Source organism: Acinonyx jubatus, chromosome E1, assembly GCF_027475565.1.
Source record: "Acinonyx jubatus isolate Ajub_Pintada_27869175 chromosome E1, VMU_Ajub_asm_v1.0, whole genome shotgun sequence".
NCBI classification, from domain to species: Eukaryota; Metazoa; Chordata; class Mammalia; order Carnivora; family Felidae; genus Acinonyx; species Acinonyx jubatus.
Genome location: NC_069397.1, coordinates 25,234,707 through 25,252,004, shown reverse-complemented (window position 1 = coordinate 25,252,004; position 17,298 = coordinate 25,234,707). Strand labels below are relative to the sequence as shown.

The 17,298-nt window shown below is 34.5% G+C and overlaps 1 protein-coding gene across 1 annotated transcript in view; it reads right to left on the bottom strand.

Moving 5' to 3' along the window:
• The window catches only part of BCAS3 (BCAS3 microtubule associated cell migration factor), a 606,762-nt gene that overhangs the window by 312,931 nt on the left and 276,533 nt on the right, over window positions 1-17,298 (bottom strand). The window contains exon 18 of the mRNA XM_053211840.1: window positions 11,615-11,765. Coding sequence (XP_053067815.1) covers window positions 11,615-11,765 — 151 coding nt within the window. The remainder of the gene's footprint in view (window positions 1-11,614; window positions 11,766-17,298) is intronic.

Sequence of the window (17,298 nt, the reverse complement as noted above, 5' to 3'; positions counted from 1 at the left end):
TCAATACCCATCACCTGCTCTCCCCTCCCTCCAACCCCCCATCAACCTTCAGTTTGTTCTCATTTTTTAAGAGTCTCTTAAGTTTTGGCTCCCTCCCTCTCTAACTTTTTTTTTCCTTCCCCTCCCCCATGGTCTTGTGTTAAGTTTCTCAGGATCCACATAAGAGTCAAAACATATGGTATCTGTCTTTCTCTGTATGACTTATTTCACTTAGCATAACACTCTCCAGTTCCATCCACATTGTTACAAAAGGCCATATTTCATTCTTTCTCATTGCCACGTAGTATTCCATTGTGTGGAAGTTCTAACATCAGCAATCAGACAACAAAAGGAAATCGAAGGCATCCAAATTGGCAAAGATGAAGTCATGCTTTCACTTTTTGCAGATGACATGATATTATACATGAAAAACCCGACAGACCCCACCAAAAGTCTGCTAGAACTGATACATGAATTCAGCCAAGTCGCAGGATACAAAATCAATGTACAGAAATTAGTTGCATTCTTATACACTTACAATGAAGCAACAGAAAGACACATAAAGAAACTGATCCCATTCACAATTGCACCAAGAAGCATAAAATACCTAGGAATAAACCTAACCAAAGATGTAAAAGATCTGTATGCTGAAAACTATAGAAAGCTTATGAAGGAAATTGAAGAAGATATAAAGAAATGGAAAAACATGCCATGCTCATGGATTGGAAGAATAAATATTGTTAAAATGTCCATACTACCCAAAGCTATCTACACATTCGATGCACTCCCAATCAAAATTGCACCAGCATTCTTCTTGAAGCTAGAACAAGCAATCCTAAAATTTGTATGGAACCACAAAAGACCCCGAATAGCCAAAGTAATTTTGAAGAAGAAGACCAAAGTGGGAGGCATCACAATCCCAGACTTTAGCCTCTACTACAAAGCTGTAATCACCAAGACAGCATGGTATTGGCACAAAAACAGACACGTAGACCAATGGAATAGAATAGAAACTCCAGAATTAGACCCACCAAAGTATGGCCAACTAATCTTTGACAAAGCAGGAAAGAATATCCAATGGAAAAAAGACAGTCTCTTTAACAAATGGTGCTAGGAGAGCTGGACAACAACTTGTAGAAGTATGAAACTAGATCACTTTCTTACACCATTCACAAAAATAAACTCAAAATGGATAAAGGACCTGAATGTGAGACAGGAAACCATCAAAACCCTAGAGGAGAAAGCAGGAAAAAACACCAACTCTTAAACTCTTCCAAAAAATCAAAGTGGATGGAACACTCCCAAACTCATTTTGCAAAGCTAGCATAATCCTGATACCAAAACCAGAAAAAGACACCAGTAGGAAAACAAAAAACAAAAAACAACAACAAAAAAACTATAGGCCAATATTCAAAATGAATATAAATGGAAAAATTCTCAATAAAACATCAGCAAACCAAATTCAGCAGCACACTATAAGGATCATTCACCATGATCAAGTGAAATTCATTCTGGGGATGGCAAGGATGATTCAACATACACAAACCAATCAATGTGATACATCACATTAGTAGAATGAAAAAAAATCATATGATCATCTAGCAGACACAGAAAAAGCATTTGACAAAATTTAAAATGCATCCATAATAAAAACTCTTAACAAATCAGGCAAAGAAGGAATATATCTCAACATAAAGGCCATATAAAACAAGCACAGCTAACATCATACCCAATGGTGAAAGATGGAAAGCTTTTCCTCTAAGATCAGGAACAAGACAATGGCACCCACTCTCACCACTCTTTTTCAATATAGTACAGGAAATCCTAGCTAAAGCAATCAGGCAAGAAAGCAGAATCAGAAAAAAAAAGAAAAAGAGAAAGAAAGAAAGAAAGAAAGAAAGAAAGAAAGAAAGAAAGAAAGAAAGAAAGGAAGGAAGGAAGGAAGGAAGGAAGGAAGGAAGGAAGGAAGGAAGGAAGGAAGGAAGAAAACTGTCTCTATTTGCAGATGACATAATTTTATTTATAGAAAACCCTAAAGACTTAACCAAAGAACTGTTAGATCTATATAGATACAAAATTAACATATAAAAATCAGTAGTGTCTCTATACACTAATAAAAAATTTTCTGAAAAACAAACAAGGGATTCAATCCCATTTACAATAGCACCAAAAACAATAAAACACTTAGGAATAAATATAACTAAGAAGATGAAAGATCTCTACTCTGAAAACTATGAGACATTGATGAATGAAATCAAAAAAGACACAAATAAATGAAGAGGCATCCTGTGGTCATGTACTGTGACAATTAATGTTAAAATGTCAATACTACCAAAAGCCATCTACAAATTCAATGCAATCCCTATCAAGGTTCCAATGGCATTTTTTATAGAAATAGAAAAAAACTTCCCTAGAATTTATATGGAACCACAAAAGACCCCAAATAGCCAAAAAAAAATCCTAAAAAAGGAGAACAAAAGCAGGAGGCATCACACTTCCTGACATCAAGTTATACTATAAAGCTATAGTCATCAAAACAGTATGGTATTGGCATAAAAACAAATAGACCAATGGAAAAGAATCGCAAACATACATGGTCCACTAATATTTGACAAGGGGAACAAGAATGCTCAATAGAAAAAATGCAGTCTCTTCAATAAATGGTACCGGGATAATTGGATATTCACATGTAAAGAATGAAACTGGACCCAAATCCTATACCAGTCACAAAAATTAACTCAAAATGGATCAAAGATTTAAATGTAAGACCTGAAATCATGAAACTCCTAGAAGAAAATACAGAAACAAAATCTCCTTGACATGGATCTTAGTAGTAATTTTTAAAAGATGACACTTAAAGCACAAGCAACAAAATTAAAAATAAATTAAAAAGCTTCTGCACGTCAAAACAAACCACGAACAAAGTGAAAAGACAACCTACAGAATACAGAATGGGAAAAATATTTTCAAACCATCTATCTAATAAGGGCTTAATATCCTAAATATATAAAGAACACATGCATTCAATGGCAAAAAACAACCCAATTAAAAGATGGGCAAATGACTTGAATAAACATTTTCCCAAATAAGATATACAAAAAGCCAACATGTTCATGAAAAGGTGCCCAACATCAGTAGTGATTAGGGAAGTGCAAATTAAAAGCAAAATGAGACTTCACCTCATACCCGTTAACATGCCACCATCAAAAAGACAAGAGATAAACAGCCAAACTACAGAGAGAGCCCAAATTTCCATTGACTGATGAATGGATAAAGATGTGGGTGTATATATACACATATAAATGTGTTTGTATACACACAGACACACACAGACACACACACGCACATATATACATATATATACATATATACATATATACGTATATGTATATGACAGAATATTATTCAGCCATCAAAAAGAATGAAATCTTGCCATTTGCAATGATGTGGATGGAACTAGAATGTATTATGCTAAGCAAAATAAGTCAATCAGAGAAAGACAAAAAACATGATTTCATTCATATGTGGAATTTAAGAAACCAAACAGATGAACATATGGGAAGTGAGAGTGGGGGAGGAGAGAGGGAAACAAACCACAGGAGACTCTTAACAATAGAGAACACGGGTGCCTGGGTGGCTCAGTTGGTTAAGCATCTGACTTTAGCTCAAGTCATGATCTCACGGTTTGTGGGTTCAAGCCCCACAACAGGCTCTGTGCTGACAGCTAGGATTCTGTGCCTCTGGCTCTCTCTGCCCCTCCCCCACTCACCCTCTGTCTCTGCCTCTCTCTCTGTCTCTCAAAAATAAATAAACATTGGGGCGCCTGGGTGGCTCAGTCGGTTAAGCGTCCAACTTCGGCTCAGGTCGTGATCTCACAGTCCGTGAGTTCGAGCCCCATGTCAGGCTCTGTGCTGACAGCTCAGAGCCTGGAGCCTATTTCAGATTCTGTGTGTCTCTCTCTCTGACCCTCCCCCATTCATGCTCTGTCTCTCTCTGTCTCAAAAATAAATAAAGGTTAAAAATAAATAAACAAACAAACAAACAAACAAACATTAAAAAAAATTTTGAGGGGCGCCTAGGTGGCTCAGTCAGTTAAGCACCCAACTTCAGCTCAGGTCATGATCTCACAGTTCCATGAGTTCAAGCCCCACACTGGGCTCTGTGATGACAGCTCAGAGCCTGGAGCCTACTTCGGATTCTGTGTCTCCCTTTCTCTCTCCCCCTCCCTTACTCACTCTCTGTCTCTCTCTCAAAAATAAACATTAAAATTTTTTTTAAATTAAGTAAAAACAATAGAGAACAAACTGAGGGTTGATGGAAGGAGGTGGGTGGAGGATAGGCTGGATGGGTGATAGGTATTAAGGAGAGCACTTGCTGTGATGAGTACTGGGTGTTGCATGTAAGTGATGAATCACTGAATTCTACTCCTGAAACCAATATTTCCTGTATGTTAACTAATTAAAATTTAAATTAAACATGACAAGAGATAGAAATGCTGCCATGGATGTGGAGAAAAGGGAACCCTTGTGCATTGTTGGTGTAAATTGGTATAGCCACTATGGAAAACAGTAGGGGGTGGGGGGCGGAAATCCTCAAAAAGTTAAAAATAGAACTACCCTATGATCCAGCAATTCCATTTCTGGGAATATGACCAAAGGAAATAAAAATACAAACACAAAAAGATATCTACATCCTCATGTTCCTAGCATTATTTACAACAGCCAAGACATGGAAACAACCTGAGTGTCCATTGATGGATAGATGAATGGATAGATAAAAATGTTGTGATGTGTATATGTATATGTATATGTATATGTATATGTATATGTATATGTATATATTATATATATTATATTATATATTACATATATATTAACTATATTTACTATTTAATATATTATATATTATAGTGGAATATTATACAGCCATAAAAATATGAAGAAATCTGACCATTTCAAACAACATGGAAAGACCTTGAAGGTATGCTAAATGAAATACGTCAAAGAAAGACAAATACTGTATGATCTTATTTATCTTAAGATAAATCTTTAAAAGAAAAACTCAGAAAAAGAGATCAGATTTGTGGTTCGCAGATGCAGAAGGTAAGAGAAGGGGGAGTTGGAGGAAGGTGGTCAAAAGGTACAAAGTTTCAGTTATAAAATAAATCAGTACAAGGGATGTGATGTACAACATAATGGCCATAGCTAATTCTGTGGTATGACATATAAGAAAACTGTTAAGAGAGTAAATCCTAAGAATTCTCATCACAAGGAAAAAGTATTTCCTTTTTTCTTTTCTTTTTTCTTTTCTTTTTATTGTATCAGTAGAAGATGGATGTTAGCTGAACCTATTATGGTAATCATTCCACTATATGTGTAAATCAAACTATCACACTACACACCTTAAACTTATATAGTGAGATACATGTCAATTATGTCTTTAAAAAACTGAAAAAAAATAAGCTCATATAAATGTTAAATGTAGAGAAAATAGTATGTGTAAAATTGTAAAGTAAAGACATATCCTCTACCAATATATCCTAGGAACTTAAATGACTCTGTTACATTCTGTATATCCTCTGTTAAAGAGCTACAGAAATGGACTTACAATTCTCACATACATATGAGCAAAATTAGTCCTTGTGTCAATTTTTCCAGTGTTACTTATAACTTTTCATTAATTTAATTTTAACCACTCCATAATAAAGACACCCACGGCACTGTTGGCTCTCAAATTCTTGATCTACAGGGCAAACTGAAGCTGAAACAGGTTCACTATCTGAGATATACTCAACATGCAAATTTAAATTACAAACTCAAGATTTTCATTAGAAAAACATTAGATAATGTTAAAAATTCTACCAGATGTTTCAGAAGACACTGGAATAGCACAGACTATCAAATTTCTGTATAAAGTTACCACTGTTGATTTTTAATAGTAGACTTAATTCAAAAACTAAAAAATCCACAGATTTATGGTAAAATGGAACAAACCATGGTATATTTTAAATACTCTACTGATGGAGCATGAAAATTGTAAACTCGAACTGTGGTAAGTATATTGTACATGCAGATATATCCATATCCATTCTAATGAAAATACATTATCTGTTATTTCATATTTGGAACCAAACATTTATAACTTTAGTTATCAAAAACTAACACATATATAAGACAAGGCTGGGAAGTGGAGAATTACCATCTGCTACAGTATCTGGTGAGCCTTTCTCCAAATCTTTCCCATTTAATTCTCAGAACTTAGCATATAAGGTTTGGGGCTCAGGCAAACTTTAGATAAGCCAAGGAAGGAATGGACCTTTCTGCAAGGCCTACTGTAGGCCAATGTCATTTACCCACTTAGCAACCTCTGTGGCAGATTTGTCTACAAATTTGAGATAATCAAATAAGTGCTATTAAATATTTCCATTTCTAAATAAGAACAATCATCTATGCTTTCTAAATGAAGCTCTTGTTACTGGCCTATACCTTGACAATGAGTGAGGCTTAGAAATTAGGGAATGGAACCAAAGTCCTGGTAGGAACTCACACAATGTACAGCTAAAAGATTATAATCCAAATACATAAACTTATATTCTTCAGATGAAGAAACTTATCTAGGACACAATGGTAATACGTAGCAGAGCCAACTGAGAAGTCAAGGCATCAGATTCTAAGTCAATATCCTTTCACTACATTAACCTATTTCTACAGTGTCAGGCTTTAGGTTCTTAATACACACTTCAAATTGCTCACAAAGACATGAATAAATATAAAGACAGGAGAAGGGAAAAGAACAAGAAGCTTCTTCACTTAAGACAAAGGAAACATGAAAGACAACAAATCATCTCATGTTTACTTCACTGTTAGTTAAGAGTAAGGAAGTAACTTCATTACCAATATCTGTATTTTTTATTCCCATGAAATAAATCTCTGATCTCTTTTAGAAATTTGCTGCTCTCTATTTGTCCCTGGACAATGATATGTATAGGTTAATAACTTTAGATTTAATGCACATAAAATTAAGCATACTGATGAAAAATTATCTATTTAGTAAATTTTACATAGGAAGCATTCAAACAAACAATTATCACTTACTTGATTCAGTAATTCAACCAAACATCTATGAAATGCTACTTAATAAATCCCTACTATTAATACTTAACACTTCAAAAAAATGAGCAATTCCTTAGTACCCAGTTTCACTTTAAGAGATGAGAACTATTCTTATTTATGTGTCACAAAACATGATGGAGGTTTTTCCAGTTCTCCAGTCTTATACTGGAAGAAAATGGACTCTGTTTGAATGAATGATTATTGAGCCAAGTGATTTCTAGCACTTGTTTTGCCTTCATCAATGTATACTGTAGTCAGGTTAAGCAACAGCTGTTGCCAAAATGGGCCTTATTTCCTCCAAGTGCTGCTTCAAGGTACAGAACATGAAGGTGTAAATACATCTGTCTTTTGCCATTTGCAGTTCTACTGGCCTTGTGTATGTCTTGAAGTAAGACAGATGGTCCCTGACATTGCACAGGCTTCCAGGGATATATATTTCCAAAAATAAGAGGGCAGATGTGAAATATGGTAAGCACACGTTTTATCCCCTCAAGGTTTGAACTGAGGCTTCTATCTCAATTTGAATATTCTAGTATAGGATCCTAGGCAATCCTTAAAAAATCTCTGTGCTAGAAATACAACTTTTTGTGCTTATTTTGACTTTTTGCCAAATATCTAGGACATGGAGTAAATAAAGGTTGATGTAGCCTAGGTAAGTACATAATTTTATTAGATATATTATCAGGTATACTGGAAGTAGTCACAAAACTTACATGTCTATAAATGAGTCAGCTCTGTGCTTTATTTCTACATATTCTATGTCAAATACTTCTTGTTAGTTTTATTTTTAAAATGCTACCAAAGGCATTTCATAGAAGCAAAGTTAGAGTAAATGAGAATTTCTAGAATGAAAAGAGACCTGGAAAATGAAAATCCCATTTGCTCATCACTCTGGTAACCTTAATATAGCAAGCAAAATTCTCAGTAAATGTAACAAAATTTAATGGAAATAATGCAAATTAGCTAACTACAGTCATGAGACTTGGTCATAGTAAAAAAAATGTTAATAAAAATGAAATAAATATAGCTTTTAAAATCTAATGGGATGAAATCTAATGATATGAGATGTATGGGATTTGGTTCAAATCTCAGCATATATAAAAAATGGAAATTAAGGGAATTTTTTTTCTCATAAAACAAATACTACTTTTGGTAAGGCAAAATACATGTATTTCAGTGAAAATGCCAAATTTTAAGGTAATAAAACCATAAATTGTATTCTAAAAATTCTATGAACAAATGTTGGGGTGACTTAGAATAAAAATTATAAGGAAACTACACTATAGCAATTTCTGGATATAATCAACAAACCCTTCAGAAAATGGATTAGAGGGGGTGTCTGGGTGGCTCAAGTCAGTTAAGCATCCAACTCTTGCTTTCGGCTTAGGTCATGATCTCACAGTTCGTGAGTTTAAGCCCCACTTCTCAATCTCAATCTCTCTCTCAAAAATAAATAAATAAACATTAAAAAAAAAAGTGGCTTAGGGTATTAAGTCTCATAAGAAGAGCCAACTATAAGTTATTAATACTATTATCAAAGTGTTTATAAGGTCACTGTGATCTGTGTTAATAGGAAGCCAGAGAAAATAGCAGGAGGGGTGGGGAAAAAAAGAACAGCAGGTGGGGAGAGTGGAAAATAATGGGCAGGGTAATAATGTGTGCTACACTAATGGCTCTGCCACAAGTAGAGAAGTCATTACAGACAACTCTACGAAAAAGACCAAGAGTGAGTTTTAAAATCTCTTCTTTTGATAACTGTACTATAGTTATGTAAGAGAATATCCTTGTCTGTAGAAGTTATATATTGAAATTTGTAGGAATAAGGAATTACTAACTCTACTTTGAAACAATTTAAGAAAAATATGGTGTGTGTGTGTGTGTTTGTATGTGTGTGTGTATGCACACGTGTGCATACATGTATGGGCAGAGTGAGAGAATGTGAATGATAAGGCAAAAATATTGGATTGTCAACATTTGGGGAAAATGGGAATTCATTTTACTGGTCTTATAACTTTTTTTTGTAAATCTGAATCCTCCGAAAATTTTAAAAATTACAAACCAAGTATTCGTTGTGGGACAAATATTCTCTTTAAACACTTCAACACAGGACATGCTAAAAAGAATTTAAAAACTCAGCAAAAATATAATGGTCTGGGAACTGAGATAAAAAACCAAGACAACAATGCAACGTGTGTACCTTGAACTAATATTAATTCCAAAGCACATAATTCAAATTCATTTAAGTTATTTCATTAATAAATAATTACTAAGTTGTCTATAATATAAGGGAGCCTAACGTATGCAATCTAAAAATCTAAGAATTGTGACTAAGTTTTTAAAAAGAAAAGAAACAGAATTTATCCAAGTTCATAAAATATGGCAGTGGAGGGAGACACCAGATGATTAATAGTTTCTGTCCATCTAAGGGCAGAGAAATAGAGAGTAGCAAGAGAGAGTGTGAAAGAGTGTGAAAGACTTTTTATTGTGGAAAATTTCAAATACATACAAAAGTAGGCTCAGTTTCCACTCCTCCTCACAACTATGTTGAATTAAATTCTAATATAATAGGATTTCATGCATAGAACCTCAGTCACTGTCTTATAAAAGCTTATTTGAAAAAGAGAGCTAATTCTTTACATTATAAAAATAGCATAGCTCGTAAGTTTTAAAAACAATAAACACCAGAAACAAAGCTAGAATTAAATTCAAGAAGAACAATTTTGAGTATTCTTTCACTTGGATTCAGGAAACACACACAAAAACTCATAAGTACTTTGCAGAATTGTACAATGCTCAGTTGAATCAAAAAGGTACAATTATGGATGATTTCTATAAGTAAAAAAAATAACTTTAAAATTATGATTCAAGATTTAGTCTAATTTTTATTTGATTCTACATCCCAGAAAAGTAAAAGAAAAAATGAATGAACAGTAAATAACCTCTTCATAACCTCTTTCCTATTAATAGCTACTGTAATTTTAAATATTTTTATGTTTATTTATTTTTGAGAGAGAGAGAGAGTAAACAGGGGAGGGACAGAGAGAGAGGGAGACACAGAATCAGAAGTAGACTCCAGGCTCTGAGCTGTCCGCACAGAGCCTGATGCGGGGTTCAAACTTACAAACAGCGAGATCATGACCTGAGCCGATGTCGGACACTTAACTGACTGAGCCACCCAAGCACCCTTTACTTATCTTATTTAAAAAAAAAAAGAAACTAAAAGAGGAAAGGGAAGCCAACATTCTATTTAAATCACTGAACATAGTTAAAAAGCTGAAATAAATTAAAAAAAAAAAAAAAGGGATACAGGCCCAATGATCTATATCATAACATGCCTAATTTGGGACCTAAGTATATTTTTCCTTCCCCCTCCCCAAATATGCCACAAACTCCATTTTATTTCTGCATTCAGCAATAAGATCACTTTGTATACGAATACCACCCCACCAGGTAGAGGGTCCATTTCTGTGCTATGGTGAAATCGGGAGTTCAAAGGCCTTATCCCTGAGCATGAGTATTTCTTCTCACAAAAGTGACTTCTATAAACACTTTACCATCCAGCACAAAAATATTAAGACCTATTGATATAGTAGCCAAATAATATAATCTATTTCTTTTGTTGGAAATGCCCTGAGGATTGTTTGAAGCTAGGATTGGGTTTTCTCTGAGCTACCTGCAGACAAAATTTAAGACAGTTGTTTCATTTCAAATTAGATAACAATCTCAAAATTACTTATTGATGAAACAGGTAATCTGCCTACAGATACATATTTTTCTGGTACAAATGGAATTTCAGAATCATTTTGCGAGTGATCATCTAATGATATCTTAAATAGTACTTTATTTTCAAGAACTCAAAGAAGTGAGTTTTATATTCCTAACCAGTAGCAATTAAAAATGTTTTTAAATAGCTAAAATAAGCACAGACACATCAAGTGAGTCATCAAATGTCTTTGTGGATGTTAATGACCAATCTTGAGTAAAGCCCAAATTTTAGGACTCTGGCTTTTGAAAACTACCCATAATATCACATTGTCGTAACACTAATGACAGATTATTATTTGTAAATTATACCACGATATAGGTTTTTTTTTTCCTTTAAGTTTCAGAAACATGGTTGTCATCTAACAAAGTTCTTTCCTTAGTATTTGGGCCAGGTAAAATCTGGTGGTCATTATAAACACAGATTATGTCCACAAAAGCAAGAAACTGAAACTGTACTTTCAGACAAAGCCGCAAGGCAGCAAGTATAAGACTGAGTAGATGGGTCTGGTTTTTATTAGCCAGTACTAGTTTTCACAACTTGTCACTGCTTTGTCTTTGCTATGAATGTATGTGCACATGGTTGTATTTGAGTATGTTTGTACATGTTCTATACTTTGTACTTATTCTGCTGCCATTAAGTCTCACATGGGCTGGAAATGAAGAACGTACTCAAACGACCCAAAGAAAATGTGTTTTATTTTTATGTATCCAATCCTCTAAAGCAGCTATTTTAAAAAGTAGCAAGCCTAAGGCCTTACCCTGTTCGTTTGGTGATGGTCCCCAATGTCATTGGTTGCTTGATTTGTGCAAGAGGCATCAATACCATCAAGCTGGGGAGAGGAGAGAGCCGAGGGTTGCCAGGGTTGTTGTTGGCAAAATTATTGTAGGAGTCTTGGCTGTTTAGTTTCCCTACAAAAAGAAAAATAAAGAAAAGCATCACCAAGAGATGTTTCCTTCTCTCATGTGATTTGCACTCACTCCACTAACCATTTAAGAAAGTTATCAAAGGCAGAATTGATTCTAAAAGAATCATGGTTATATGGATGGGAAAAAACAAAGGATACTGGTAACACCAAGTGTGACTTGATTATAAACAGAGATTTTAGTCTTTGAGGATAGAGGAATGGAGGATACAGAAATGGATGGATGTTAAGTGGTTATACAAATAATTAGTATAAAATTTAATTATAATTTTATGATCTTATGAAGGAATATAGGATAGTAACAGAAAACAAAACAGGAAGATATAAGGTAGTCTAGAGGAGGCATGAAGCAATTCTCTAAACAAGCTGAAAGTAAGTGGGTAGAATATTCCAGCCACAGCAGCCTGTGAAAGCTGGGAGGGTGGAAGAAAGAGGAGTCATGAGATGAGTATCCACAGAGAATAGGAGACACAGGATGAGTAACAGAAGTCATAGGTAAAATCATAAGCTTCTTCCCAATATCTACCACCCTCCATCATAAAGTTTAAAAACAAAAATCAACACATTTCCCTTTATTTTATGCTGGGCATTAATATAAAAAATAAAAAGAACAGTCATTATGGCTCACTAGTAACCAGGAAAAACAAACTCATCTGTGAAATAAAATCTGATCTGCAGAGGGAATAATTACTTTCAGCTCACTAGTAAGCCAAATTCCTCCTACATACTTATCTTTTCTCCCTCTCCATGGTATTTTCCAGAATGTCCTATAAATGAAATCAGACTATGGGGCTTATGGGGTCCAGCTTCTTTCATTTGCCAATAAGCATCTGAGATTCACCCACTCTATATTTTCCTGAAAGTATCAACAGATCTTTCCCTCTCCTCCCCCCCTTTTTTTTAAATGGGCTTCATTCCCAGCACAGAGCCCAATGTGGAGCTTGAACTGACAACGCTGAGATCAAGAGTCAGATGCTTAATCAACTAAGCCACTCAGGGCACCCCAGATCTTTCCTTTTATTTGTGAGTATGATGGAATTATATGGAATACTTCAGTTTGTTTATCTAGTCACTGCTTTTGGCTATTAAGTTTCCAGCTTTTGGCTATTAATGAATAAAGGTGCTATAAACATTTATGTACAGGTTTTGTATGAATATAAGCTTCCTTTTTTGGATAAATAATCTAAGAATGGAATTGCTGGTCATAGTAAATGAATGTATGCATGGACATAATAATTGTATGTTTTAAGATTATAAGAAAATGCCAGTTTGACAAAGTACCTGAACCATTTCTCATTCTCACCAGTAAAGTATCATAGTTCCAGATCTTCCATATCCACACCAGCATTTAGTATTGTCATTCTTTTTGATTTTAGCTATTCTGGCCTTTATTTGGATTTCTCTAATGCATAATACAATGTAGTACTTTTTTGTTCATATACTTGTTATCCACATTTCTTTTTTGATAAAGTATCTGCTCAAATCTTGTGCCCATTTTAAAAACTGAGTCAATATTTATGCTGAGATATAATTCATATGTTGTGAAAGTCACTCTTTTAAAATGCACACTTCTGTGGTGTTTAGTATATTCTACAGTGTAGCACAACCACGACCACTATCAAATTTCAGAATATTTTCATCACCCAAAAAGAAAGCCCATACCCATTGGCAATCACTCCTCCTTTGTCCCACCTCTCAGCCTTTGACAACCAGGAACCTCCTTTTTGATTCTATGGGTTTGCCTATTCTGGATGCCTCATAAATGGAATCATATACAATGTGGCCTTTTATGACTTAGTATCTTTTCAAGGTTCATCCATGTTGTGCCACATGTCAGTAGTTCATTATTTTTTATAACCAAATAGCATTCCATTGCATGGATGTACCACATTTGACTTATCCATTTATGTGTTCTCAAGTTTTCTTGGGTATACACACCTAGAAGTGGAACATTTCAGTCTGTATTTAACATTTTGATGAACTGCCAACCTGTGGCTGCACCAATGTATAAGGGCTCCAACTTCTCCACATCTTCAAAAATACTGTTATTGTCTACCTCTTATTTTAGCCATCCTAATTTTTTTTAATGTTTATTTATTTTTGAGAGACAGGGAGAGGCAGAGGGCAAGCCGGGGAGGGGCAGAGAGCGAGAGGGAGACACGGAATCTGAAGCAGGATCCAGGTTCTGAGCTATCACCACAGAGCCCGATGCGGGACTTGAACTCATGAACTGTGACAGTATAACCTGACCTGAAGTCAGATGCTCAACCGACTGAGCCACCCAGGCGCCCCTGTTTTAGCCATCCTAGTGGGTATGAAGTGGTGTCTTATGTGGTTTTGATTTGCATTTCCCTAATTACTAAGGATGTTAAACATCTTTTTCATGTGCAGTTTGGTAATTCGTATATCTTCTTTGGAGAAATGTCTAATCCGAAATATTTGCCCATGTAAAAACTGGATCGTCTGGGGCTCCTGGGTGGCTCATTTGGTTGAGCGTCCGACTTCAGCTCAGGTCATGATCTCACGGTTCATAAGTTTGAGCCCCATGTCACTCTCTGTGCTGACAGCTCTGAGCCTGGAGCCAGCTTTGAATTCTGTGTCTCCCTCTCTTTCTGCCCCTCCACCACTCGTGCTATGTCTCTCTCTCTCTCTCAAAAATAAACATTTCTAGAAAATTAAAAGTAAATAAAATAAAAATTGGATTGTCTTTTTACTGTTCAGTCATAAGTTAATCATATTCTCTGGATACAAGCCCCTGGTCAAATATATTATTTATAAATATATTTGTCCCATTACATGTGTTGTCTTCTCATCTTCTTCATGATGTTCTTTGAAGTATAAAAGTTTTTAATTTTGATAAAGTCTACTGTATCCATTTTTTCTTTAGTTGCTTATACTTTTATTGTCATATCTAAGAAACCATTGCCAAATCCAGGGACACAAAGATTTATGCCTATATTTTCTTCTAAGAGTTTTATATTTTCAGTTCTGACATTTAGGTCTTGGATCTATCTTGAATCAATTGTTATAAATGGTGTGAAGTAGGGGTTCAATATCATTACTGTGAATTTTGGATATCCACTTGTTCCAGTCTTTCCACGGAAAAGACTCTTCTTTCCCACATCAACAGATTGTCCTGGCACTCTTGTTGAAAATCAAAAGGCTACAAATGTAAGGAATTATTTATAGATCTTACTCTCAAATTTTAAAAGATCTTTATATATTCTGGACATAAGCCTTTTGTAAATTTTCAAATATGTTCTACCACCCTGTAACTTGTCTTCTTACAGATCTTTCAATAAGCAAAAGATTTTTTCCCATAAAGTCCACCTCATGAATTTGTTTAGTATATGTGGTGTTGAATTGATGAACTATTTGCCTAACCTAAGGTCAAAAAATTCAATCTAAAAAATTTTAAGTCTTGTATTTTATCTTCATATATATAATTTACATCATTTGTTACATGATACAGTTAATTTTTTAAGGTATGAAATGTGATTTTTTAAAAAAATAACAATGACATGAAATGAAACAAATGAAAGCAAATAAAACAAAATCTCCAAAGTTTAAGTGAAGTTTATAGCAACTTTACATATTAGGATTTTTTTATTTTTTAATCAGTGCCCTGATATTAATGATAAAAATTTTATGATATTACCAATATAAAATATTACTGATAATGTCTATTACTCCAGTATTATGATAACTGAAGCCTGAGACAAGGCAGGATCCATGATCTCTGTAATTTTTTGATATATTCACCAAATGACAAATTTGAGCTAAATTTTGGTGAGCTGAAGTGGTATGCCAATTTGGATTGCTTTCTTTTTTTTTTTTAATATGAAATTTATTGTCAAATTGGTTTCCATACAACAAACACCCAGTGCGCATCCCAACAGGTGCCCTCCTCAATGCCCATCACCCACCCTCCCCTCCCTCCCACCCCCCATCAACCCTCATTTTATTCTCAGTTTTTAAGAGTCTCTTATGGTTTGGCTCCCTCTCTAACTTTTTTTTCTTCCCCTCCCCCATGGTCTTCTGTTAAGTTTCTCAGGATTGTTTTCTTAACACAAAAAGAAATCGTATTATAATTACTGAAAAGAAAGAGAACAGTATATCAAAAGGGAACATACTATATTCTGGAACAGAAGCACCCACTTGGACATTTATTATTTCTATATTATTTGGTGTCACCACCTTGTGGCCTACAGCTACAAAATTCAAATTAGTTACAGATCTCATAGAGAGAAGGCTATGAAATACAAAGACAGAAATTGTTATTATGTTATCAAAGTTCTCTTCAGATACAAGCCACATGGGATTAGAAATTTTAGAATATTTTACGTATTTTTCTGAATGTCCATGTTTTGAAATGTTGTCATATTGGGAATTAGGTTCCTAAACAACTCATAACTTCTAAAATAGACATTACACAAACATCTACCCAAATGCACACAGAATTCACTAAAAATGTGCTTTTATTTTCAAAATTCTTAGCACCCCTGTTCAGTCACCTTTTTCCAAGGAAAAATTATTGTGAAGCACCTCTGTCCCAGTAAATAATGGTTTTTCAGAGGGACTAAAGATAGAAAAAAAAATTAGAGAAAAATAATATTGAATTTCATTTCTTTTAGTCAGTGGTTTCATGTCACTGTATTCAACAAAACCTGCTGCTTCCACCAACATTGTCATTTATTTGCAAAGATGCCAGCTAGGATTCTGATTGGAACTGCAATGAGTCTGTAGATCAGCTGAGGAACTACTGCCATCTTACCAAGCCAAGAATATGAGATGTCTTTTCATTTATTTAAGTATTCTTTAATTTCTTTGAACATTATTTTGTAGATTTCAGGGTACAGGTTTTATACTTCTTTGGTTAAACTTAGTCCTATTTTATTCTTTTGGATGCAACTTGTAAAAAGAATTATTTTTAATTTCACTTTTCAGACTGTTAATTGCCAATGTAGAAAAATACAATTAATTATTGTACACTGATCTTATATCCTATAATCTTTGCTGAACTTATCTCAGTTTCTTGTGGATTCCTTAGTATTTTCTACATACATGATCATGTCATCCTCAAAGAAGAAAGTTTTACTTCTTCCTTTCCAGTCCAGATGACTTCTATTTATTTTATTGCCTAAAAGCCTTGGTTACAACTGCCAGTACAATATTGAACAGAAGTGGCAAGAACAGACTATGATTCATTTTAAGTTATTTTTTGTATATGGACTGAGGTGTGAGTTGAGGTTGTGTTCATGCTTTGAAAGTGGATATCAACTTGTTTCATCACCATTAGAAAGATGATCCTTTCTCCGTTAAATTGCCTTTTCATCTTTGTCAAAAATCAAATGACCATACACGTGTGCATCTATTTCTAGATTTTGTTCCATTGATCCATGTGTCTATCCTTTCACTAATACTACATTTTCTTGATTACTGTAGTTTTTTTTTTAAGACAGAGAGAGCGCACGTGTGAGCCTGTATGACTGGAAAGAGGGGCAAAGAGAGAGGAGAGA